Source organism: Psammomys obesus, unplaced genomic scaffold (assembly GCF_907164565.1).
Source record: "Psammomys obesus unplaced genomic scaffold, mPsaObe1.curated_primary_1811, whole genome shotgun sequence".
Classification (NCBI taxonomy): domain Eukaryota; kingdom Metazoa; phylum Chordata; class Mammalia; order Rodentia; family Muridae; genus Psammomys; species Psammomys obesus.
Genome location: NW_026594311.1, coordinates 2,412,526 through 2,438,203, shown reverse-complemented (window position 1 = coordinate 2,438,203; position 25,678 = coordinate 2,412,526). Strand labels below are relative to the sequence as shown.

The window sequence follows — 25,678 nt, the reverse complement described above, 5'->3', positions numbered from 1 at the left end:
GCCTGGCAGCTGGCCCCTTTTCCTGGAATCTTGAGTCTTGGCTCTGGGGCCTCAAGCTGTGGGTTCAGGCACTGTAGCTGTCCCAGCTTTTATACATCTTGGAGGCAGCTGCCAGGGAAGAATGGCCTGGCCTCTTTTTACAAGGCAGGCAGAGAGATGCTAGGCCCATATTAACATCTGGGGAATGAGGCTTGATTGTGCTAAAGAGTCGCAGGCATCCTTCTTAGAAATGTCCCCATTTAGTGCCATGAAGAGAAAAACAAAACAAAACACATCATGTATAAGCCATAAGCAAGTGAAATGCCACCAGACCAGAAAGGAGACAGTAATTACCAAGTCAGATCGTATGGATGAACAAAGGGGATGCTACCGCAGACAGACTAACCACAGTGTTTAAGCAGTCTTCACAGTGAAGAGGAGGACACTCCACTGCTATCTTGACAGTTGAGCAGCGTGGAATAGATCACCATGTATCTTGCTGCTGCGTACCATGCCGGTTCCATGAATCGTCTGTGGGGACTTGGACGTTGGCCCAGGAACTGACTTGGTCCTGTATTTAACTCATGTTGCGAGGGGGAAGCTAGAACCTTCCTGTCTTTTGCTGCACAGGCTTTTCCAGTCCACTGCTTTCTTCTGAGGGAAACACAGATGTATTCAGGGAGAGGCTTCTAGGTTAAGGATTTGGCTGTATGGGCCGTTCCTCAGCCATGTTAGCTGACATGTCTAGCTCCTGACAGAGCCTTTTGTGGTTGTGTGGTATTCTGTGTCTGCTGTAGAGGAGGGACACAGCATGGATCGGAACTGGGCCTGAGTTCTGCCTCTGTCTCTTAGTGTTATGTGACTTTAAACAGCCCATTCAAGCTTTTTTAATATAGACTATTCACTTACATTCATTGTTGTTTATGGAGAATAAAAGAAAGCATTGTATAATCTATTGTAAATGTACAAATGGAAGGATTTCTTTGTGTTTATCTTAATTCAGGTTAATTTAGCTTCTTGAGTATAAGAATGTATATGTTCTGAAAAGTGTCAGCTGTTTTCTCTTTAAATATTGCTTCTATACCATCTCTACTTTCCACACTCCTTACTCTTCAAAGTCTCTGGTTAAATTTTAGAGCTTCCCATGGTAGCCTCTGGGTCTATTACCTTCTCCATATTTGCCACTTTTTGGTCCTCTCCATGTTAAACTCTATCTGCAGAGGACTCTGTGTAAGAATAAACTAGAACTAACCCTGAGCCCCCAGGCCAGGATTAAAGGGAGCTTACCCTAGCTCTGAGCGGATTAGGCTAAAAAGTTGTCGAGACTAAAGCGCTTGCCTTTTGTCACCAGCGTATCACTAGGTAAGCTAGGAATCCCCAAGCCCACGTGTAAGATTCCCACCCCCACCCCACCCCCGCTTTGGCAAATGTTCCCAAGGACCTGGCAAGAGCAAGCATGGGCCCTCTCTAGAAAAGGATGTGAGCCTCTGGCAAGTACCTGTTCGAGGAAATGAGGAGTTTACAGTAAAGAGTGACGCGCAACGGGGTGACAAGCCACCATCAGTAAGGACCATGGGAAACAGCCGGTGACGGGAGGGAGAGAAGGGGCCGAGATTTCTCACGTTGAAACAGTTATAAAACAGTTCTATGTACCACACAAGGTTGAAGTCCGTACATAGAATTAAGAACTGCGCAACAGGACCCTAGATTTAAAAAATAAATAAATAAATAAAGTGGGCTGGCAAAATGGCTCAGCCAGTAAGGGTGCTTGCTGCTGAGCCTGCCGGCCTGAGTTCAGTCCCTGGAGCCCACGTGGAACAAGGATCGTCACTTCCCGCAAGCTCTCCTTTAACTCCCACACTCAGGCCATTGCACACACGCTCACCTACCACGACCTCCTTAACGAATAAACTTTAAAAATAAACATAATGAGTGAGCTTCTAGAACTGAAAACTACAGTAGCCAGACTTTACATCCTAATGGAGGGGGTTAGCTGCAGAGACGAGCGAAGACTGCCAGTCAGCTGGAAGAAAAGCCAGGCAGCAAAACTGTAAAGGTTTAGGGGACTTTCCTTCTCTCCATTCCTTCCTTCCTTTTCTCCTCTCCACCCTCCCTCCCTCTCTCCTGTCTGCTCTCCTGCCTGCTCACCTGCCCACCCACCGTGCCTGTATGTGCCATGTTTGGAGAGCAGAGGGAGATGTTGGGTGTCCTGCTCAGTCACTCTCTGTCTTACCCCTTGAAAGAGGACCAGTCTGTCATTGAACCTGAACCTCCATGCGAAGGTTAGCATGCAGAAAATCAATACTTTTTGGTAGCTAAAAACATAAATTGTGAATGCCAGGCATGTTGGCACATACCTATAATCCCTTCCAGGCCAGCCTGGGCTACAAGGAAAAACCGAGAAAACAAAAGCAGGGCTGACAAGATGGCTAAGTAGTTACAGGCACTTGCTACCAAGCTTGCTGAGCCTAGTTTGATCCCCAGGAACCACATGATGGAAAGAGAGAACTGACTCCTGCAGGTTGTCCTCTGACCTCTCAAGTTCCCATACCTACACACAACAAGTACGTAAAGAGCGATGAACTAAAAGTTTTAAAATACAACTAAAGAGAGGCTCTGGAATCGGGCGTGGGTTTTAAATGTCCATGCCTAGGTCTACATCTCACTAGCTCTAATCAGGTCCCCACAAGAGTTCTGACCCAAGAATGAGATCTAGCCCTACCCTGTCTCTTTATTGGGGTCTTTTAAAAAACATATTTATTTATTTATTTGCTTTATGTGCATTGGTATTTTGCTTGCATGTATGTCTGTGTGAGAGTGAGCATAAGAGTGGTATTGCTGGGTAGATGAGCAATGCATGTTTTGTGTTTAAAATAAGGCTGGTATGTATACTGATGGGTAGGACGGATGGAGGAGTATGAGGGCCATGCCAGGCGTCTCCAGGTGTGTGGTATAGAGAGAAAAAAAAAAACCCTTCACAGAAGGCGACAGACGTGGTATTTGCAGAGGAGACCTAAGTTACTCTGAGAACAGAAGGTAAAAAGAACATTCACTTAGGAATTTGCAGATACAGAGGAGTGAAGGCCTGGAGGAATACAGTGGAACCCTAGGAGCAAGGTGAAAAAGGTTAAAAAAAATTCAGAGCGCCCTGAGTTGAAGATGAGAAAGCTACCGCAGATATCGTGGAGGGAGTAAAAAAGAATAAGGAAGATGTGAGGCCAGCAAGGTGGCGGGTGCTGTTGGCTACAAGGTTGCCCAATAACTGATCCCACCCACCCTCAGGGCTGGCCATTCGGGCCTTAGTGCTCATAGCCACAGCCTGCTTCACGAGTTCAAGTCTGGCCCCGTAGGAGGCTGTAGGTTGTCTGAAATGCTTTGGAGCTTGCTCCAAAGTCAAGAGTTGGGAAGAGCTCAAAGATAAACATGCCCTGGACAGCAGGGGGGTAAGCATGCCTCTTTCATTCAACAGAGATCTTGATAAGTCATTGTACAATGAAGACTAAGCTGTTGGGGCTGGAAAAGTGACTCAGTGGTTAACAGCACTTGCCCTTGCAGAGGCAATGAGTCCAGTTCTTAGCACCCAAGGTCAGCGGCTCATAGCCGGGCGTAACTCCAGTCATGGGACCAGTCACCCTCTTCTGGCCTCCTTGGGCACTCACACACATAAATAATAAAAATAAAATATTCTAAAAATGATGTAAATGAGTTCCCATCCCTGTGGGGTACTGTATGCTCAGGAGGAAAACAGTACAGCAAGGGGGTGCCGTGGAGGACGCTGCCTTTGTCAGTGGGAGATGCCAGCAGGACTCCCTGGAAAAGTGATGCCTCAGCAAAAACTGAAGGAGGTGACGGAGAGACCTCGTCCCAGTCCCCAGGCAGAGAGTCCCACAGGGCACCCTAAGGAAATCTCAGTCTCGGGAGTGTGACACCATCAGTCAAGAAGGTGCCTCCCGCTAGTCCAGGGAGAGCAGCCATCCAGATGCCTTGGAAGAACCAGGTCCCCCTGCTAATATGTGTGGTTCCTGAGCTCCCATGAGCCTTCTGGGGATTGAGTTGATTAAATTCGGGTTTTACCTCTTAGCTGGGTTTGGGGAGGTGTTCTTTGTGGTGTGGTGTTTCATAGTGTGCAGGTACATAGGGACTTAAATGCTCAGCCTGATTTCATGATAATTCCATGCAAAAGCAGAGGTATGAATGAAGTCCCAAACCAGTGATTTTTTTTTAGCCCCGAGAACCCCATGAAAACCAGGCCAGTCCAAAGCGCTGCCGGAGGAAGCGGAGTGTGGCATCGTACGCCTGTCTTCCCAGCTACTCGGATGGCCAAGACAGAGGGGTCACGTGTTCAAAGCCAGCCAGAGCTACAGAGTTAGATCTATCTCAGCAGCAGCAGCAGCAACAACAACAAGAAACAAACAAACAAAAAGCATAGGAACAAAACGGGACTGGGGAGGCTGGAGGCAGTTCCTGGTTCTAAAGCAGCCTTGCCAAGTTCTGCCTTATGGTTTGCAAGGGGAAGCGTTTTATGCCCAGTGCCATGCTGCATATTTTATGCTACCTCTTCCTCAGAACAATCACTGAGATGACCTCATCCGGCTCACTTTATCCGTCTCCTGGCTTCGTGTGTCATCCACATGCTGATGACTCCCAAGTTTATACCGAGCCCAGTCCCTTTGCCCACACCCGAGTCATTCATCCAGGACCGGCTGCTTTTCAGGCTTCTCACAGTTCATGTATCTAGAACCAAGCTCCATCTTCATAGCCCTACCTCCCAGAATCTTATTTCAGAAAAAAAGCAGCTCCATCCTCCAGTTGCTTGAGTGAAAAGCCCAAGCATCACTGCTTTGACTCTGAAACAGAAACATCAGCCAAACCTAGCTGGCTTCCCCTTACATAGAGCATCTCAGATCCAGCATGCCCCTGCCTCTGGACCATCCTTGTCCAGATAGCTATCCCCGAACCCTGACTGCTCCCCCAGCTGCTCTCTGCTCTTAATGCTTGCCTCCCAGCATGCACCATGCTAGTCCACTTTCGGGAGAACTTGAAGAGAGGAAAGGTTTGTTCTTGCTCATGGCTTCAGAGGTTGCATGGCCATGCCCTTCTGGGCCTGTGATGAGGTAGAACCTCATGTCAGCCCTATGCATAGTGAAATAGAGGTACCACTTTGTAGCAACTCAACAGCAAAAGGGAAGGGGCTATGATCCCAGCATCCCCTTCAAGGCCATGCCCCCGTGGACCTGATATCCTTCCCCTAGGCCCCACCTCAAGTGCCATCACCGGGAGCAGGCCTCCAACACATGATCTTTAAGGAACATTTAAGGCAAACCATAGCCTAGACCTCCACATGAAAGCAAAAGTGATCCTGTCAAAAAGAAGCAAGGTAGAATTGGGCGGTGGTAACGCAGCCTTTAATCTCAGTACTCAGAAGGAGAGGCAGATGGCTCTCTGAGTTCGAGGCCAGCCTGGCCTACAGAGCAAGTTCCAGGACAGCCAAGGCTACACAGAGAAGCCCTGTCTCCAAAACAAACAAAACAGAAAAAGCCAGGTAAATCTTGTGGTCTGGCGCCTGTGACCAGGACCGTCTAGTGTCAGCTTGCTTCTCTTGGACTCGGGTGTTTGGAGGCTCTCGGGGGTCTAGGGTAGATCCTTGTTTCTTACTGCTTCCCTCGGGTTTATTATTCCACACTAGGTTCTGTACTTGGGCATCTGAAATACCCCAGGCGCCACACGCCTCACACTGGCACATTGGCATGTGTGCATTCCTTTGGTAGCAGCAGAGGCCGATTGCCTCTTTGCCCATTTGCCCACTCTTGGCCCCTGCTGACATGTTCTGAACGCCCCCTTTCTCCCTGACAGTCCTGGGAACTGACTGTAGGTCTTTACCTCATGCTGACCAAGTGCTGTACGGATTGGTTATGACCCCAGCCCCTGTTTGACTTTTCATATGGAGACACTGTCTCACTCACTGGGTTTTAAACTTGGAGTCACCCTACATCTGCCTCCTGAGTATCTGGGTTTATAGCCCTGTTCCGGAAAGCCCAATTTCCCGGTCCTCTTCAGCACATCCTTCTCTCTGGAGTGCTCGTCTCTGTCAGATGCTCCATCCATTTTGCCTACTTGTTCATTGTCTGCCTCCACCCGAGACCTCAGCACAGGGCCTTCATGTTTCCTCCACTGCTGTTTCCTAGCACCCAGCTTAGTTATTGCTCAATATGTATTTGATGCATGAATGAACAAACCGGCAGTTAACCGTATGAAAGAGATGATGTTTAAATGCTTTTAATAAATGAGAAAATGACAGGGGTGGGGAGAGCAAGCAATTTAGTCATAGACAGAGAATGACATCTGCTCAGACCCGAATCTGACCCTCCTCTGCCCAGCTCCACTTGTCTTACTTCACTTCACTTCCTTACTTACTCCTTCTAATTTATACTATTAGTTTCTCTTCTAGTTTGCTCTTCTGTTGCTGTGGCCAAACACTGACCAGAAGCAACTTGGAGTGGTAAAGGTTCGTTTGCTCACACACTTCCCGGGCACACTCTGTCACCGGGGGGCGTCAGGGCAGGGACTGGAGCGGAGAGCAGGAGGAACACCGCCTGTTGGCTTGCCTCCTCGGGTTCATGCGTTACGTTGACAGCCGGAGCTACCTGGGAGAGTATCACACTAAGTGTGAGGAACTGTCAACTTGGCAGGAATGGGCACCGTTCCCAGGGGTATCCACAGTGCCCAATACAGGGTTTGTGGCCCACAGAGGACGATTCAGCAAATGTTTGCTAAACAGAGCGAAGTGGGTCGCGCTGCCAGCCTTTATGAAGAAATCCAGTAAGAGCTGCCACTATTTTTTAGGAAGTACAGATATATATATATATATTTTTTTTTTTAATGACATGGCTCCTGCCTGATCTTGAATTTTGTCTCTTCTAGAAGGACTCTTGGCTTCATGACCTGCTGCCACAGTTATGTTGACCTCAAAGAGCGTAGCATCTTTCTTAGTCCTTTAAAAATTGAGGGGAGGGAAGTTAGGATGGTTTTCTCCTGGTTCTTCTAAGCAAAGCCAAAAGCGTGGAACTAAAGATGAAAGGTGGCAGCCGAGAAATGAACCCTGAGAATTCGAAAAACACAAAATTGTAACCTGGCTTATAAAATACATAGTTGTTTTTAAAATTACAAGTCTTAAAATCGATGGAAAATTGAAGGCCTCTGTAAAGTCCAGAGGGGTTCTTCCATGCAGGAGTGCTTCTGCTCATTTTTACCCATGTGTTCACCAGCTCACCTAGGCCAGCCATCATCTCAAAGACTTATTATTTTTTTGTGACAAGAACATTGAAAACCCTCTCTTCCAGCTATTTCAAAGTTCACGATACCGCACTGTTAACTCTGATGGCCCGCTGTGTAATAGAACACCGGAACTCACTTTCCTGTCCGGCCATGGTCGTGTACCCTTCAGTCCATCTTTCCTCATCCTCCTTCACCCTTGCTCTTATCCCTTGCTCTCCCAGCCTATGGTAAACCATTCTGCTCTCATTCTAGTGGCTACACATGAGTGACGTCATGCAGGGGAAATGCAGTATCTTTTCTGGACAGCAGCTCCCAAGTGCAGGCTACTCTGCTTTTACGTCAGGGCCGCAGGTTCGGGACTTGGCTAGGCTCCCTGCTTCATAGCTGCCAGTGTGTCAGCCCACTGTCCAGAGGCATCTCAATGCTTGTGTGGCCAACGCCCAAAGGGTGAAACTTCCACTTTGCGGCTCCTGGGGATCTCTCTTTGCACAGTGGTTCTTGGTCTTGGCTGACAACTGGAATCACCTGGGGATCAAAAGACATTACAGATGTCCGCCTCCCACCCCTGGAGATTTGGGATTTGCTGTTCAGGAGTATAGCCTGGGCAGTGGGAATTTGAAATCTTCCCAGGTAAGTCTAACAGGCTGTCAAACTGAGGGCAGCTGCCTAAGATTCTCCTTCCTTTCTGGGAAACCCACCACTTCCCCAGGTGACTGTCACCAGGAATAAGTGTCCTTACACATAAGCCATGTCTGTGTGCAACGATTCACGCCTAGGGTCTGACCACTCAGAGCTACTGCTGTAGTTAGTCAGGCTTGGAGACTCCTGTAAACAGTTCCCAGGCTATTCTGTGTTATTCTATTACATGCCAGGGTCAGAACCTTGGAGAGATAGCCTCAAGCCTATCAGTGTACAGACTAACCAGGAAAAAGGACTTGCGCTCAAAATGTACAAAGAGCTCATAAAAGTCAACAGTAAAAAAAAAACACCATTTTCAAAACCAAACAGAGAGCAAGGCGTGGTGGCACACACCTGTAATTCTAGCACTCAGGGAGGCAGAGGCAGGCGGATCTAGTGAGTTGGAGGCCAGCCTGGTCTAAAAGCAAGTCTAGGACAGCCAAGGCTACACAGAGAAACCCTGTCTCAAAACAAACAAACAACAACAAAAAATGGGCAAAAGATCAGAACAGATACTGCACAGATGTGCCTGGAGAGCTGGCCCAGCAGTTAAGAGCATTTGCTGCTCTCAAAGAGGAGCAGACTGGCTCCTAGCACTCACATCAGGAACTTTTCTGAAGATTTACTTACTTATTATGTATACAGTGCTCTGCCTGCATGTGTGCCTGCACGCCAGAAGAGGGCACCACATCTCATTATAGATGGTCGTGAGCCACCACATACTGGCTGAGAATTGAACTCAGGACCTTTGGAAGGACAGCCAGTGCTCTCCAGCCCCCCACATCAGGCACCTTACAACTGCCCATAACTCCAGTTCCTGGACTCTGCCATCCTCTCTGGCATCCACAGGGACCTGTGCATCTGCACAACTGTGAACACGCACACATTCAAACAAAACAAAAAACATACAGATATCAAAGAAGTATATGAAGTATATGTACAAAAAGGAACTCACATTTTCTATCTTTGGTGAAGTAAAAATTAAACAAGGAGAGTCTTATCACACACCCATTATAGCAACTAAAATTATAAATAAATAAATAAACAAACAAACAAATAAATAAATAAATAAACAAGCGAACAAGCCAAACCCTGACAATCTTCAGTGCTGGCAAGGAGGTGGGACAGGAATTCTCCCTTACTGCTAGTGGGATGCAGAACGTTTCTAGCCATGTTGGCAGTGTTTGGCAGGACTTCCTAAAGCCGAATATGGCCCAAACAGATGCACTGGCCACCATCCCCCAGGGTAGTTACCCAAGGGAGTTGAAAACTGCTCATGAGTATTCATAGGAGAATACCCATCATCGTGACAAACCATAGCAAGATGAACAACTGGCACATCCAGACATCGGAGTGTCTTTCAGCATGAAAAAGAGAGGGGCCATCAATCCTCATAGAAGCATGGAGGGTCTGGGTGAGGAAGCCAGGCTCAAAGTCTGCACACTAGTCATGTGACATTCCAGACAAGGCCAGACCGTGGGCGCTAAAAAGGACCTGGTGACCGTAGATGGAGGAAGGGAGAAGAGGAAACTGATGGCCAAGTCTGTATTTGCCAAAACCCACAGAACAGCGGTTCTCAACCTGTGGGTCACGGCCCCCTTGGGGCGGGGGGGGGGGTCACATATCAGATGTCCTGCCTATCAAACATTTACATGACAGTTGACAACACTAGCAAGTTTACTGTCATGAAGTAACAATGAGATAGTTTAATGGTTTGGTGTCACCACAACATGAGGAACTGTATTAAGTGTCATAGCGTTAGGACTGTTGAGAGCCACAGACTCGGAACCTTTATAACACAAAAAGTGAATTCTAAGGAACCGTGGGCTTTAAGAAAAATTATTGATCATGATTCACCAATTACAACAGATGCACCATATTAATACAAGACATTAATAATGGGGAAATGGGGGGATGGTACGAACTCCATGTTATTGGTGTAGCTTTTCCGAAAATCTCAAATCATTCATAAAAAAAAGTGCATTAATCCTTAATAATCATGTGGGGCGATATACATTACCATCCCAAAGAGAAAGAGTCGGGATATAGTGAGGAAACTCCATATCGCCACAGCCTTACATTCCCATCGTCCTCTTCCTCCTCCTGTATTTTATTATTCATAAAATGATGACGTTATCTACCAGTCACACAGAAGTGACTGAAGACTCAACAGTAATGTAAACCAAGGAACTCAAACCCAAACCCCTGGTATCGCCCAATGGTTGCTCGTTGCGTTCCTTCACCATCCATTGGTTTGCTTCTCCAAATAGCTGCAGTAGAGTTTCCTTCCTCTTGGTAACCAGTAGTTGCCCTTCACGCAGGCCTGCTGGTTACTCTGCGTGACTGACGTATGCGTTCTCTGCTTGCGAGCCCTCCCGTACAGAATGCTCCCAGCAGCAGAAGCACGGTCCGTCCTCACAGGTGTCACCCTGTCAGTGTTGGTGTGTTGGCAGTTTCCCCAGCATTCAGTGGGGGCTGGCTCTCTCTCTCTGGCTCTCTCTCTTTATCTATATTGTGTCCCCTGCTAAGAACACCCTTCTACCCTATGATGAGCGCCTCACTTCCCACACCCTGCGCGTGACTCTGCTTGTGCTCATCCCTAAAGTTTTTTATTTTGTTTTGTTTTTAACTTACCCTCTTGCCTCTGGGCTACAAGCTTCTTGAGGACAGGATCCAACATGGAAGCACTAAGCGTTGTACTTCTGAAGCAGTTCCTCCAGAGCACCTCAGGCATAGGGGTGGGCACACCCACTGAGGGCCCCCATCAAGCAGATTGGTCTGTAAGAGCCTTCGTTTTATTTTTAAAGTTCTGTGCTCAACTCCGTAATGCATGTGTGTTGCTGTGAGGTGGTCTTCCTCAAGTTTATTTAAGTATGTGAGTGCTTGCTTGCAAATGTACGTATGTGCACTGTCTTCCTGCATGGTGCCTGAACTGGTCAGAAGAGCTTGTTGGATCCCCTGGTACTGGAATTGCAGGTGGTTGTGAGCCTCCGTGTGGACGCTAGGAAACAGATCTGGGTCTTCCGGATGAGCAGCTCTTAACTGCTGAGCCAGTGCTTTAGTCTTCTCAGGTACTCCAAAAAATATACCCACTTTGAGAAGCCTGGCCCTGGTGGATTTAGGGGCAGTGTTGTATGGAAGTGATGATAAAGAGCCACTTAATCCTGCATAAGAAAATCAGACACAAGTCTATAGCCGCCCCTTTATGGGTTCCTTACTTTCTTCTACCCTTCTCAACCCCCTAACACTAAATAGGAGAGAAAAAAGAATAGAGAGGAGAGGGGCGATGTTCTCGTTAGACTATTTCCTGCTTCTTAGGGGCGTTGAGTTCCTAGGAGCAAGTTTGATCTTCTCTGTCAGGATATCTAAGTTCTTTTTCCCAGATTTTTTTGTGCACAACTACTTGACAACCTCAACCAACAGCCAACCACCAAACAGCCAACCACACCCACTGGGGCTCTACCATTTATGCATCCTCTGAAAAATCCCCAGAATTACAGACGTCACACACTCATATCTGCAGTTGTCCAAACCACCCCCCTGCCAGAGCACCAGGCAAATCATAGGGGCTGCTGTAAAGCGGCCCCTTAGCTCCACACCTGGGATTAAAATGAAGACATTTTTTTATTTACCTTTCTGTGGTTTTGTTGTTGTTTGTTTTGGGTTCGTTTTTTGGTTTTGTTTTGTTTTGGTTTTTTTTTTTTGAGACAGGGTTTCTCTGTGTAGCTTTGGCTGTCCTGGACTTGCTTTGTATATCAGGCTGGTCTCAAACTCACAGCATTTGGCTTGCCTCATGCCTCCCCGAGTGCTGGGATTATGGGCTTGTACCACCACACCCAGCATCTTTCTGTGTTTTATTAAAGAAGCCAGCATGCCAGTATTCTCATGATACAAATCTTCACTGTGACTTTCAGTAAAAATCTGTTGGAGACTTAGCCCCTGTGTGGCACTCACATAAATGCTGGGGTGCTGGGAGATGACAGCCCTGTGCGTGCAGATGCTGGCCTTGTTCCTGTCAGTCAGACACTTGGTGCTGGCAGGTGCATTAGAAAGAAGAGTTTGGGTGACCGGAGTGGAAGGAACAGTATTTTCCTCCAAATTAGTATAATTCTGATCATCCAGATGGAGCCAGGAGTAGGGCAGGCAGAAGTTCGTAGAGCAGGAGCCTTAACTGACAGGTAACTCCCAGCAGCCCTCCTCCTCTTGTTTGAAGAGCCACAGAAACCCAAATAGAAGATCTTGCTCCTTGAAGTCGTCTCCCTTCCTTAAGATTGGTAGTGCCCAACCGTTTCACACTGCAACAGACATTGTCACGTACAAATGTGCAGGACCGTATTTACAGCTGTCCTGGGACTCACGTGGCCTGGGGCCACAAGCTGGACACACATGCCTAAGTCAGTGTTCTTCCTGCCAAAGAAATCGAGAGACGGGATGGGTGTTTGTTTGCCAGCCAAGTATCTCTAGATGGTGGGCAGAGATGCTTAACGTGTTTTGCTATCTAGTCGTCACACAGCAACTTCTCTGTGTTCAGGTTCAGGAACTAGCCCTTTCTGGCCGCTGTTGTCAGATACATCGTTCGTGAAAAGTTACCTACCCCGTTGCAGAAAATAGGTGGCCGAGCGGCAGCTCCTCGCAGGGCTGTGTCCTTTTGGAGCCTGCCTTACAGACGCAGTGCGGGACCATTTGCTCCGGCCAGTGGCATCGCTGCTCAGCATTATCCTTCCGGCCGTGACTCTCACAGCTTGTGACGACCACAGATGCCACCGTCAACCAGAGCACGAAGGGAAAGCATGAGTAGAAGTGGGTGTTTCTGGTCGTGTTAGTTTTTGGGCGTGGACGGGGGCAGCACGTCCTCTAACCGCATCCCCTCCTGAACTCTCTTGGCCCCGCCTGCCTGGGCCAGAGACAGCGCTTCTGCTTTCGAGGCGTACACAAAAGGTAGATTAGATCATAGACCTGCTGCTGGGCACTTGGCTCATGCTCAATGTGTTAGTTCCCTTGCTCTTTCCACTACCACCCAGAAAGAGGGTGTGTCTGTGTTTTTAAAGTGTGGAAACAAAACTGAGCTGGAGCCGGCGCAGCAGGCCCCTGGTGGGGCTTCTGTAAGGACTGTCTGTGTAGAACAGGCCAACACAGGGAAGGCTCCTGAGCAGCCTCCGGGCAGGATGAAGACAATGGCCAGGCCCCCCAGATGAGGTTACAAACTACAGCAGTGTCAGCTTCAGAACCCCCAACTAAACAGCAACACAGACAAAAGCTGTAGAGAAATCCATGTCGGCACTGGAGGCTACAGAGAGGAAACGGTGGGTTACAGCCAGGGTGGAGAGGGTTGACACCTCGGCCATGGGAAGAAACTGAGGACAACCCAAGGACAGCAGCCAGCCCTGGCACTCCCATACTAACTACAGAGGGCCTTGTTGCTGTGGTAACAAGGTTAGAGGACCAACAGTCAGAAGAGGCAGGGAGTGCGCTATAGCTCGGTGGTTGAGCTAGAGTGCTCAATCACCCAGGGCGCTGGAGGCCCTGCTCTCAATCCCTACCACCAGAGAGAGTGTAAGAGAGGAGAGAGAGAGAGAGAGAGGCAGAGACTGCCTTTAAAGAGAAAAGGAGCTGCCGTGCCTTAAGCTCTTTTCTTATATGAAGGCTGTTTGGGGGGAGAGGATTCAAAAGGCAATGTTTAATAATCAAATAAGGTGACTAGAGCTAAGCTACTTCACTATTTCCTGGCCGTGTGGCTGCCCCAGGGCAGCTCGAGTAATTGGAGAAGCTGATCTTCAGGAAGGGAAGAGAACTGAGGATGGTGAGTGGCGGGCCTCCGCCACCTCCACCCGGTTGGCGGTAGGCTCTGACTGCGTGGGCAGGCCATGGGTTAGGCGTTACATTCCCAGGCTTCTCTCCTAACTGGTACCCGATGCTCAGTGAGACGGTTCTAGAAAGCAGTCCATCCCTGATCTGAGGAGTCCTTGAGATTTTGCCCCAGCCATCACTGTCCCACACACTCGCACTAACTAGCTTTGCAAGTCAAAGTGGTGACTGAGCTTTGTCTGAGGCCTTGGTATATGTGTTTCCTATGTGGTATGTTCTGGGTTAAATGACAGTTCTCTCACTTTTTATTAACATAAGTTGATTGTACAAAATAATGGGTTCCCTTGTGGTGTTTTCTTACATGCATATAATTTTTGTATATTCTATCCGCCCCTACTCCCCTCCACTGTCCTCACCCCTTCCAACCCCCTTCTTCGTCCCAAATTAGAGCAGAAAGCTGTTTCGGTGAACACCTGCTCACACCTCTCGTCTCTGCAGGCCCTTGCACTTACATGCACACACACACACACACATACACACACCTGATTTTTTTTAAAAAATGTTACAGTTCGTTAACACGCTGCTAGGTGATACAGCCAGGATAAAATCCAAACAGTGACTCCTTTACTTGTGGAGTGGGTGAATGAGAGCAGGAAGTGGAAGGAAGTGGGGCAGAAAGAGAGCTTGAAAACAAGTGAGCAAGCTGGGATGAAAGCGTGCACTGAGGCATGTGGGGACCACAGGCAGGAGGGGTTAGTTCTGTTTCCTAAAGGACGGGAACCTTAAGGTCGCTCCGTGCCACCAGCTAGGGCAGGTCAGGACACGTGTGTGTCACCCTTCCCTTCCCAAGGACATTGCTCCTGCAACTGTCCTGGCTCTGAAGCATCACAAGTTTTTCTCATTCCGATCAGTGTGTGAAAGTACTAAAATGCTTCTTATCCTCAAACCATAAATGTAAAATAAAACCACAGAAAATGAAAATACAGTGACACAAACACAGAAATACACCACCTCCTCCACCCCGCTCTCCTTCCGGCCTTTTCTGTCTCCCTTTACAGCAGACTCCTCAGCATAGTCTCTGTTCTGACTCTGGCTCCTCCCTTGCTTCCTCTTACGTCCAGTGAATCTGACTTGCGCACCCCCACCCCCCACCTCCACAGTCCCCCCATGCACATACTCACACCCACGCCCACTAGTGAAACCGCTCCTAAGATTGTTGGTGGCCTGCGTGTTGCCTGATTACGCTCTGTGGCCCAGCCTCCCCTACGTTTGACACCACTGGCCCGTGTGGGACGTCTCCTGATTATTATTTTTTTTTTCCTTTTGAGACTGGCATCAAACTTACGGCAGTCCTCCTGCCTCAGCGTCCTGGGAACTGGGCTGGAATTATAGGCTTGCCTGTCCTTGCCTGTCTGTCTGCTGGTTAGTTTTCTGTCTCCACCTGTGGCTCCTTCCCAGTACTTCTCATTGTCTCCCAGGTGCTGGCCTTGGCAGTGCACAGTCTGTCAAAACGCAGCAACTCTCCATTGGGATGGAATCCAGACACGAGGCAGGAACTCAGGCTGCCTCTGCCGCCTTCTTTTCCTCATGGCACTTGCAGGGTGCTTGAGGAGATGGCCAGCCCCTCCGTTCCTCGAACGTGTCTCTAAACCCGTTCTCACCAGACCCCAGGGATCCAAGCTCCCATGGCACAGGAGGCTAAGCATGGGATCTTCCATCCCTTCTCTCCCTCATCAGCATTCTCCACGGATGCTCCTGAGTCCAGATATGGCCCTCCTTCCATTCACTGCCCAGTGCCTGGCCTGCTTCCCTCCAGTCGGCCCTTCTGAGCAAAGCGGGGGAGTGAAAGTTGGGTTTTCTTTTGGGTTGCAGTCTGGCCATCTGGGCTTCCTCTGAAGAGCATGTGGTTTACACTCCTCACCCCAGGGCCTTCTTAGTCACGTTTGAGGCACAATGGGTGCTCTTAGTGGGTGCAATGCCCCGTCCTCCCCAGTGAAAGGCCAGCTGCAGAGTAGGAGAAGAACAAGGGCAGAATGATCTGATCAGACATCTGGGGGCCCCCTGGCATTTGGAGTGAGTGCCTGGAGAAACTAACCATTCTGGCCTGAGGGAGCTGGCAACCATTAATCTTCGTGGGTTTGACCGCTGTCTGCCCCAGAGGTCCCAGCCTACTGCATGACTCAGAATCCTCAACACTCCGCCTATTCTTCTCTGACTGAGACATTCGGGAGGCCGTTCCTAAGGCATTTTAATTCGGTAATAGCTGACCTGCCCCACCATACCCAGGCTCGCTTTCTAAACAAATTGGTTAGCATTCATCATCCCCGATACTCAACAACCTTGCACACTTGGGAAGAGCAGACTCCTGCCCCCCCCCCTGCCCATCTCCCGCTTTTCGGCACTCCACCTGGCCAGCAGGCTCCCCTCTCCGGCATGGATGAACCTAGCCGGGCAACCTTGGGCTGTCCAATAGCTGTTCATCAGGTACCTTCCAAGAGCTGAGAGCATGGGCTGAGGAGAGGAAAGACGTGGTCAGAGGTTCTTCTCTTGAACATTTTGTTCTACTGTGCCCTGTGTTATGAGTGGCAGCTGCCAGTCTTTCAACCTCTTTGTAAACTTTTCCGGAACTCAGACCACAGGCACTCCATCCAAACTGGACAACCCTGAGGAGAGTGAGGGTTCTGGAGCCACGGCGTGAAGGCATTCAAAATGCTGCAGCGCTGTGTACACACTTCCAAAGAGTGGGGCGAGGCCTTCCTGACCCTCATTTCTACCCGTATCCGGCCGTGTCAGCCGCTCCTCCTGGTGCTGGGCTCCGGGCCAGCCTCTGTGATCTTGTTGCTGGTGGTGTCAGTAGTGTCACGCCAGTGCCCCCGGCTCGAGCCGATGCAGCTGCATGGTCTTGGGTCTGGCTCCCCGTCTTTGTAAGCTCCAAGCTTCTGTTTGTGATGCACCCACTTGTGGGGCCGTTGGGAGGAGGAACTGTTAGTCACTACTTCATCCAGAAGCTTCCAGTAAGTTCCGTAATTGCACTGACGTCTATATTTCGTTTCCAAAATACAGTTGTTTACATAGGGAAGTACAGATTTTCTCCTGTTAGAACCTTTGGCCTTGTTTTGTTTCTCAAATAAAGTTCCGGCCCCTTGCTTTGGATTTGCATCTCATTTAAATCTCATTGGTCAGAGAGGCTTAAAAATATAGATTTCTAAAATTCCGTGCGTGCTTCATGAGCAATCTCTTGGGTGAGGCCCTGAACTAGACCTCCAGGGGTAAATTGGGCCTGACACCCAGAGGATGATGTATCATCATTCCTGGCCATCCAGCACACAAACATACACACACACACACACACACACACACACACACACACACACTCCCTGCAGGGGCCACGCGGAGGGCCAGCTTGCTACTGCGGCACACGGAGCAGGGCAGCTGTACACCGGGGGAATTGCCTGGGGGGGGAGCGTGGAGGTGGGGGTGGACAGAGGTTGGGAATCAAAGCTGGCAGGTGACGCAGCTCCTGGGGCCTCAAGTCCTGGCGTTCACTGGGTCATTTACCGAAGGTGCCCTGATGTTTCCCAGGCTACACAGGGCAGAGCTGGGGTGGAGGGCGGTAACCCCAGCACCACACCGAACTCGTCAGGATTTGGAAACCTGATGCTGTAGGATGATACAGTTCTAGTCACGCGACGAAGACAAGGCCAGAGCACAGCCCTCCAGACAGTGCTAGCAAACCCCGCCCTGGAGCTTCCTGAGATTTCCTTCTCCTCAGAGCACAACTCGGGGAGGCTGTCGGCATCATTCTGGTTTTCAAAAACAATTATAGAGGTCTTTGTGCACCTATCTCTGTGCAGAGTGCGGGCAGAGGTCTGATCTCAAGAATTTACGCTGTAGTAAGAGACAGTTCTTGGGTGGAGCAGCTGGGAGTGGGAGAAGGATGGTGGGTCTGGAGGCTGCCAGAGCAGAGGCAGACAGCGCAGTCTGTTAGGCCCACCTCTGAGTTTAGTTTTGAAGGGCCTGACACTGTCCAGGAGGAGGACCGGGGGAAAGTGCAAACTGGACAGGAGAGCGTGCTGGACTGAAGGTCAATCAGGGATCCATCGGTACCTCAGTAACACACATTTGCTGTGTCTGTGTTCAGGCCACTCTGAATGTCCCCCCTGGGTAGTGGGGGTGGAGGGGATAAAAGCAGAGGAGACGGGGCACAGAGGGTCATGCCAGGGGTGCCTGTGCATAGGTCAGGCCTCTGTAAGCTTTGTCTGCAGTGCGCCAGGCTCTGCCTGCCCAGCCATGGGGCCTCGTTGGCGATCAAGTTTTCTACAAAGAATCTGTGGAACGAAATCGACTGTGTTCCCTTTGTGGAGGCCATTGAGGGACCATTTGGGGGGCTGTCTAATTCTCTCAGGAACTTGGTGGGTTTTATCCCTAAACCTTGATATAGAAAGGGCGCTTTATCCCATTTCTGTCCCTGCAGCTCCCGGTGAATTGATAATCTGCCCACTGCTCTGTGCCCAGATCTGACCTTCTTGCTCTCCCACAGGCCTGCTGAGCTAGCCACCAAGTACGCAAACTTTTCTGAGGGAGCTTGCAAACCCGGCTACGCTTCAGCCCTGATGACTGCCATCTTCCCCAGGTAAGTGATCGTTTCCAGAGATGCCTGGACAGTGCGGGCTGTGGCACAGCCGTGTGGAACCTCCAGAGGGGGCATGACTTTTCTCCTGAAGAAGCAGGACTCTGCTGTAAGACCCCTCCTCTGTCTAGAAGTCCACTGGGGCCAGCGGTAGGACTTTGCTTTCGCCGGTTCTGTTCCAGCCACTCTGCTCTTGCCACATACTCCTGGTCGCTTCCGGCCTCTGGGAGTTGTGCCTGGCCTTGCAGTGTGTTTATAGGGGAGGGAGGAGGTAGAATGTGCTTCACTGGCCCGTGGAGCCAGGTGCCTCACTGGCTGACCTCAGAGAGACTTATCCGAATAAAGCAGGAATGAGGAATGCTTCCCAAAGCTCTCTGGGTTTTAGCACCTTCCCTCGATGTCCATTTTGCATTCTGCTTCAGACCTGGGCTGAAGGAAAGGCTTCTGGGTATCAGGATGCACTATTCAGCAGAGTGCCTGGGGCAGCTCTGCTCTCTGAGGGAAGGCCTTGCCTCCCATCCTTAGGAGCCTAGGCCCAGGACGTTAAAATTTGCCTTTTTGGTGTCATCCCGAACTTTGACAAGTGTGATTTTGTGTGAGCACAGCCAGTGAGCCGTAGCATGTCCCCGCCAACCCCAGGTTCCCGTGTTGCTTTTCTGTAAGCTCCTCTCTCACCCTCAGCCTCCGGCAACCACTGACCTACTCTCCATCCCTGCGATGTTTCTTGAATGTCACATGAGCGGCATCCCAGCGTGCAGCAGCTCTTAGGGGTAGCTGCTCACACCCGGCGTAATGTGGCCACAGCCCACGCATCCGTTACATACGCTAGCCGTTGGCTCCTTTTCCTTGTTGAATAGTATTCCATTCTAGAGATGGCATGCTCCGTCCACGCAGGTAATTCCAGCCTGAGACAATTCTAGAGAAAGCCACCAGAGCACTGGCGAGTGGCTTAAAGGGAGAGAAAAAGCCGTTAAAACAGAGTCTGGGTTTTATATGAATACATGTGCTCACCTTTCAGAGAGAATGCCTGGAAGTGCAGTGGGCTTGTGTCTGACACCGTATGTTTTCTCCCAGAATCTTATGTGTTTAGCTTTCTCATTTAAGCCTCTGGCCTCTTCAGAGCTCTTACTTTGTATATAGTAGCATGTAAAAGCTTGGGGTTTCTTTACTTTCATATAGGCGTTTACCGATTCCAAAATAGTGTTGGTGACCCCCTCAACACACATACATGTGTGTTGTGTGTGCGAGCACACACATGCGTATGCGAGCGCATACACACGCACTGAATTACCTGTCCACACCTACTGAAAATCAGCTGACGTGTGCAAGGCTAGTTTGCTGCTTTTGTCTGTCCTTGTGCCAATGTCACACACAACTGGACAGTCCTGTCGTTATATTAGTACAGACAGTTTCGTTCCATCCTTTTTTATTTTATCCTCCTATCATTGTGTATATGATGGGGTGGGGCCTGCCACAGCATGCCTGTGGAGGTCAGAGGAAAACTTTGGAGTGGGTTCTCTTCTTGCGCATTTCTGTGGGCTCTGGTATTAAGTCCATGTTTTCACACTTTGCAGCAAGCACTTATGCCCACTGAGTAGTCTCGCTCGCTGGCCCCAGTGGCTCTTACTCTTTTTCTCTTGCCCTGCAGCATTCGGTGGGATCTTCCGTATGACATTACATAGTATGGTTATTACAGTTTTAGCAGTTGGTAATCAGCTCGCCCTTCAGCCCCTCTCACATCTCTGGAGGATGCGGAGTAGATGTGGCTGAAACATTCAGTCCTCTAATCACGTGATTGGTCCACCTGATGTCAGCCCACATCCTGAGCTTCTCCAGGTGTCCATCAACAGCCTCTTCATTAGAATAAGAACTGTTCCCATCACCCCCAAAATCCCAAGGAGTGTGGAGTTCTGCGTGAGGTACTCCCGTCGCTCCAAAAATTATAAAAGCCCTGTCAGCCCTGGGCAAGTCATGAGCACCAAAGACCAAACATTAGAACAGAGGACCCCAACATCACATCAGGAGACCCCCAAATACCATAGCAGAAGATCCCCAGTATTGGAGCCGAAGGCCCCTCAGAAGCATGAAAGTAGGAGGAGAACTTTAGGGAAGAAGCTTATCAAGAGTGGGAGAGGGATGAGAAGAGTTATCTGGGGTGAAATAACCAAAATACATTTTACACGGGTGTGAAATGTCAAAGAATTAAAAACAAGTTTTAAAATAAAGGGACAATACTCTCCTAGTATTGTTATCTTGAAGTTTTTAGAAACCAGGACAGAGTATAAAAAATATTAAAAAATTACAGATATGTTTTTTTTTTTTTCCTAACTTCCCTTAATGACTTTTCTTTGACTCATGAGCTCTTTGAAAGTGTTTGTTTCATTTCAAGTTGTCTGGGGTTGTATGTGTAATCAGAATATACTTTCAATGATTTTGATACTTTTAAATGATTGAGATCTGAGTTATGGGCCAAAATCTGGTCCATTTTGGTGAATGTTCCTGAGAAGAGAATATTTGCTGTTACAGGGTACTCAACAAGTGATGATCAGATAAGCCTGGTTGATAGTGTTTGTCGAACTGCCATATCTTTACTGTCTTCTGTCTGCTTGAGTCTTGACAGGAGTGTTGAAATCTTCTTTCATCAGTTTCTGCTTTATTCAATTTGAAGCTGTTATTTGGTTCTCATACACTTACATATATCATCACATTTTTAGATCTCTAGATTCTGTGGTTATTTTGAAATCTTTTCACTAGTAATAATTCTTGTAAAGTTTTCCTGTGTAATGTCAATCATTGTAACTGTTCTACTTGGTTGAAATTAGCTTTATCTACTCATTTACCCCATCCGTGTGTGTGTGTGTGTGTGTGTGTGTGTGTGTGTGTGTGTGTGTATACATATATTTTCCTCATATACATAGACATGAGGAGTATACTTTTCTGTGCTCTTGATTTATTGCATGTATGGTGAGACAACAGTCCATCCTTGCCTTTAATCTGGTATCTTTATATCTTCATATTTAAGTTGGGTTTCTTGTAGACAGCACATAGTTGAGCCTTCCTTTTTAGTACAGTATGACAATGTCTCTTTTATTTGAATGCTTTTAAAATTATATGACATATATATATATAATTCTTTAATATGGTTGTGTCTAAATCTACTATATTACTATTAGTTTCCTGCTTGCTTCTTTTTGTGCCTCCTTTTGAATTAATTACATTCTGTCATTTAATTTTACCTTCACTGTTGGTTTAATAGATATAGTTCTTTGTTTTGTTTTTAATAGGCATTTTGCATTTTATAAGGTACATTTTTAATTTATAATTATTTTCCAATAACCTTCATATGGAATATAACAACCTTATGTAATATATTGCCATTCTTTGTGCTATTTTCTCATGTATTTTATATCTATTTATTTGTCTTCCTATCATAAAGCCACAGCATTGTTTTATTTATTTCTCCTTAACACCACACACATATACACATAATTTTTAAAAATAATATTTTTTGGTTTTTGGATTTGTTTTTTGTTTTTTTGTTTGTTTGTTTGTTTTGGTTTGTTTTGTTTGAAAGGGTTTTTCCTGTGTAGTCTTGGCTGTCCTAGACTCACTTTATAGACAAGGCTAGCCTCAAACTCACAGAGATCCCCTGCCTTTGCTTCCCAAGTGCTGGGATTACAGGTTTGCACTACCACACCTGGCTAAAAATAAGATACTTAAAATATACAAAGAACTCTTAAAATTCATCAATGAAAGAGAGCTACTTGGTTTTAAAATAGACAAAGAACTTATACAGGCACCCCTCAAAAGAAGATATGCAAATGGCCAAGAAGCATATAAAAAGATGTTCAACGTCACTGATTAGAGAAAGGTAAAGCAGAAGCACGAGAAACCACCTTAGTGCACAAAGCTAATGTCCAGGTAAACAGAAGAAAGGAACTGGAATGGTGCAGCTACTGTGGGAAACAGTGTGGTGGTGCGGTCATTCCTAAGATCATTATAATAGGATTAGCATGTGCTGCAGCAATTATTCCGCTAGCACAGCCAGAACAACTGAGATCAGGGACTCTAGTATTTGCACACCCAAGGTCATAGAGGCATTGTTCATAACTGCCTCAAGCTAGAAGCAAGCCCAAGTGCCCATCAGCAGATGAAGGGAAAACAAAACAAGTTTGGACAGTGAAGTATTTTTTTTTTCAGCAGGGAAAGGAGGCAAACACTGACTCACTGCAATGTGAACCCCTGAAGCTGTTATACCCAGCGCAGGAAGCCAGTCACAAAGGGGTAGATGTTGGTGACTGCAGTAACAGTCAGTAAACACACATCTCCATCTCTTGACCGAAGAACCTCTTTTAACTTTGTGTGTGTGGGTGTGTGCACGCGTGTGTGTGAGAGTATGCATGTACCTATGTGTGTGTGCTTGTGTGTGCCTGTGTTTGTGTGTCTACCACATCTGGTGGCATACGAAGTCCTTCAGTTTGACCGAAAAGTCTTTGTTATACCTTTGGCTTGGGAGGTTTTCCTAGCCGGGTAACAACTTTTCCTACACCCACACATGCTTGCAGGACTTTAAAACAACTCCATTTCTTTTTGTCGCCACTACTTGTGATCTTATTGAATTACTCAATAAGCACTAGTTTGGGGCTCACTGTTTTCTTTGTTTAACGCTTGCATAATTTCTGCCAAGAAATTTTCTCTTCTTCTGTACTCTTTCAGAAAAGCATTTGCATTTTTTTTTCTGCTGCTTTTTGAGGTTTTTCTCTATGTCGATGGTGTCTACTATGATGTTTATTTTGCTTGAGGGTATATGGAGTCATCGTTTTATTTGTTTTGTCTGATTTCTTCCTTTGGTTATATCTATAGCTAAGTCTAAGCCACATTATAAATAATTGTCAAGGCAAAAACAACCCAAGCACACATTTTGCATATTTTTAGATTTCTTTTTCTTTTTCTTTTTCTTTTTTTTTTTTTTATTTCTGTGTGTTTCTTTAGGTCTTTTGTATCTTTTGTCTGTCTCTCTCTCTTTTTCACATCCATGGTTTTTGGGTTCTTTTTATTTTATTTTATTTTTTCCTGCTTATGAACATGGTTATGGCTCCCCTAGGCTTGTGAATACTTGGTATCCAGTTTATGGAACTGTTTGGGAAGGGTTAGAAGGTGTGGCCTGATTGGAGGAAGTGTGTCATTGGAGGTAAGCTTTGGTGTTTCAAAAGTCCATGCCATTTCCAGTTAGTGCTCGCTCTCTCTCTCTCTCTCTCTCTCTCTCTCTCTCTCTCTCTCTCAGCCTTCAGCTGGAGGACCAGACATTTGCTCTCGGCTACTTCTCCAGCCTCATGCCTGCCTGCCATACTCCCTTCCCTACTCTTCTCATAAACCCTAACTCTCTGAAACCGTCAACCCCACATAAACAATTTCTTCTGTAAGTTGCCTTGGTCGTGACAGTGGAAAAGCGACTGAGGCAAGCTGTTTTAACGCTCTTGTCTGCTGATTCTGGAATGGTTTCTGGTTCTTTACCTGGTAATTTTTACTGGACATAATAGGTTTTTATACTTTTCTGTGCTAGATTTTGTTGTATTCCTTAATGGCACTAGATTTTGGTACATTTAGCTAAGTTACTTGGAAACAGTAGTAGCCCTTGAGGCTTGCTTTAACAGCATTAGCAGGTCTTGAGCAGTCTTTTTCTCTAGAGCCATTCATCCTCCTGAGAACACTGCCAAAGCCTGTGTTAGCAAATAATTTCACTCTTGCTGATGCATTTCCAGTCTGCTTTATGTGAATAGAAACAGCTCCCAGTCTGGTATGAAGACTGCAATTTTTGTTTTGTTTTGTTTCCCAAGACAGGGTTTCTCTGTGTAGCCTTGGCTGTTCTGGACTCAGTTTGTAGACCAGGCTGGCCTCCAAGTCACAGCAATTCGCCTGCCGCTGCCTCTCTGAGTGCTGTGATTACAGGCATGCCCCATCGCGCCCTGCGCTTTAGTCTTTGTCTGTTTGTTGTTGTTTTAACTTCTTCCTGAGTCTTAGCCTCTGAGTGTTGGTCCTCACATGTGTGCACAGATTCTTACTTGGCGGAAGACTTGGGAGGTGCCCTTCTGCAAATCTTCAGAGCTTTCTGTGTTGCTGCTCTCTCTCATCTAAAGCAGTCTGTCCTTCCCGAGTGTTGGCGTGTCTGCTCAACTGAGGACGACCTCCACGCTTGATTCCCATCCTCACTGCAGGTTGGACACTGTGACCATGCAGGGAGCTAGGCCCTATGAGACTCAACTGTGTCTGTTTCTGAAGGCCATTGTCTCATACGTTTTTCTAGTTGTTAAGTTTGGAAGATCAAACTCATCCCCATAGTCCATGAGAGCTAAAAGCAAATGTCCCCTCATTCTGTTTGTCTGTCTGTCTGTCTGTTTGTAGCACAGATGGCATAGAACTGTGTGGCAGAAGCTGGCCTTGAGCCCCACCTCTCACATGCTGAGATGAGGGGCATGCACCACCATGCCCGACCTCTCTCATCTTTTTTTACCTAGCATTTCATCGTGTAGGTGTTCCATATTTTAATTGCTGTTCTCTTTTGATGGACACTTTCCAAACTTTACTCTTGAAGATACTACTTTAGGAATAACCCTTTTGTACATCATTTTCACACATGCAACATTATGTAGAAAAAAGTGCCATTTCCAGAGCAAACGCGGAAAGCATTTTTAATTTCAGAAGTTGTCTGCAAAGCCGTCTTCCATAGTGGCTTTTAACCTTTGCCTAATGTGTGTTAGTTTCTGATGACACTTTCTGCCATAATTACTTGTCTTGTTTCTTTGACAAAATACCTGAAAACAGTGACCTAAGGACAGAGGGTTGTTCTTGTTACGGTTGGGGAGGATGTACCCCAGCATAGCCAGGGAGGCGTGGCAGCAGGAATGTGAGGCTCTGGTCACGTTGTGCCTACAGTCAGGAAGCCTGGATCCCCCTTTCTCCTTTCCATCCAGTCCAGGATCCCAGTCCATGGAATTGCGTCACTCATTCATAGTCGGTCTTCACACCTCACATAACCTAGCCTGGATAAACCGCCCACAGACACCCTGAGACTTGTTTTCACAAGGATCCTGAATCTCCTTAAGTTGACAGGAAAATTAACCATCATGCCATATGTGGTGTACACCTTTAATCCGAGCACAGGCAGAGGCAGGTGGATCTCTGGGAGTTCGAGGGCAGCTTGGTCTACGGAATGAGTTCTAGAACAGCCAGGGCTATGTAGTGAGACCCTGTCTCAAAAGAAAAAAAAAAAAAAAAAAAAAATGAAGCCCCACACTTTCTCCTTGTTTTCTT

At 47.5% G+C, this 25,678-nt stretch overlaps 1 protein-coding gene across 7 annotated transcripts in view; it reads left to right on the top strand.

Moving 5' to 3' along the window:
* The window catches only part of St3gal3 (ST3 beta-galactoside alpha-2,3-sialyltransferase 3), a 194,693-nt gene that overhangs the window by 102,509 nt on the left and 66,506 nt on the right, over positions 1 to 25,678 (top strand). For all 7 annotated transcript variants that reach the window (XM_055618409.1, XM_055618410.1, XM_055618408.1 and 4 more), the window contains one exon: positions 18,278 to 18,370. In XM_055618409.1, coding sequence (XP_055474384.1) covers positions 18,278 to 18,370 — 93 coding nt within the window. The remainder of the gene's footprint in view (positions 1 to 18,277; positions 18,371 to 25,678) is intronic.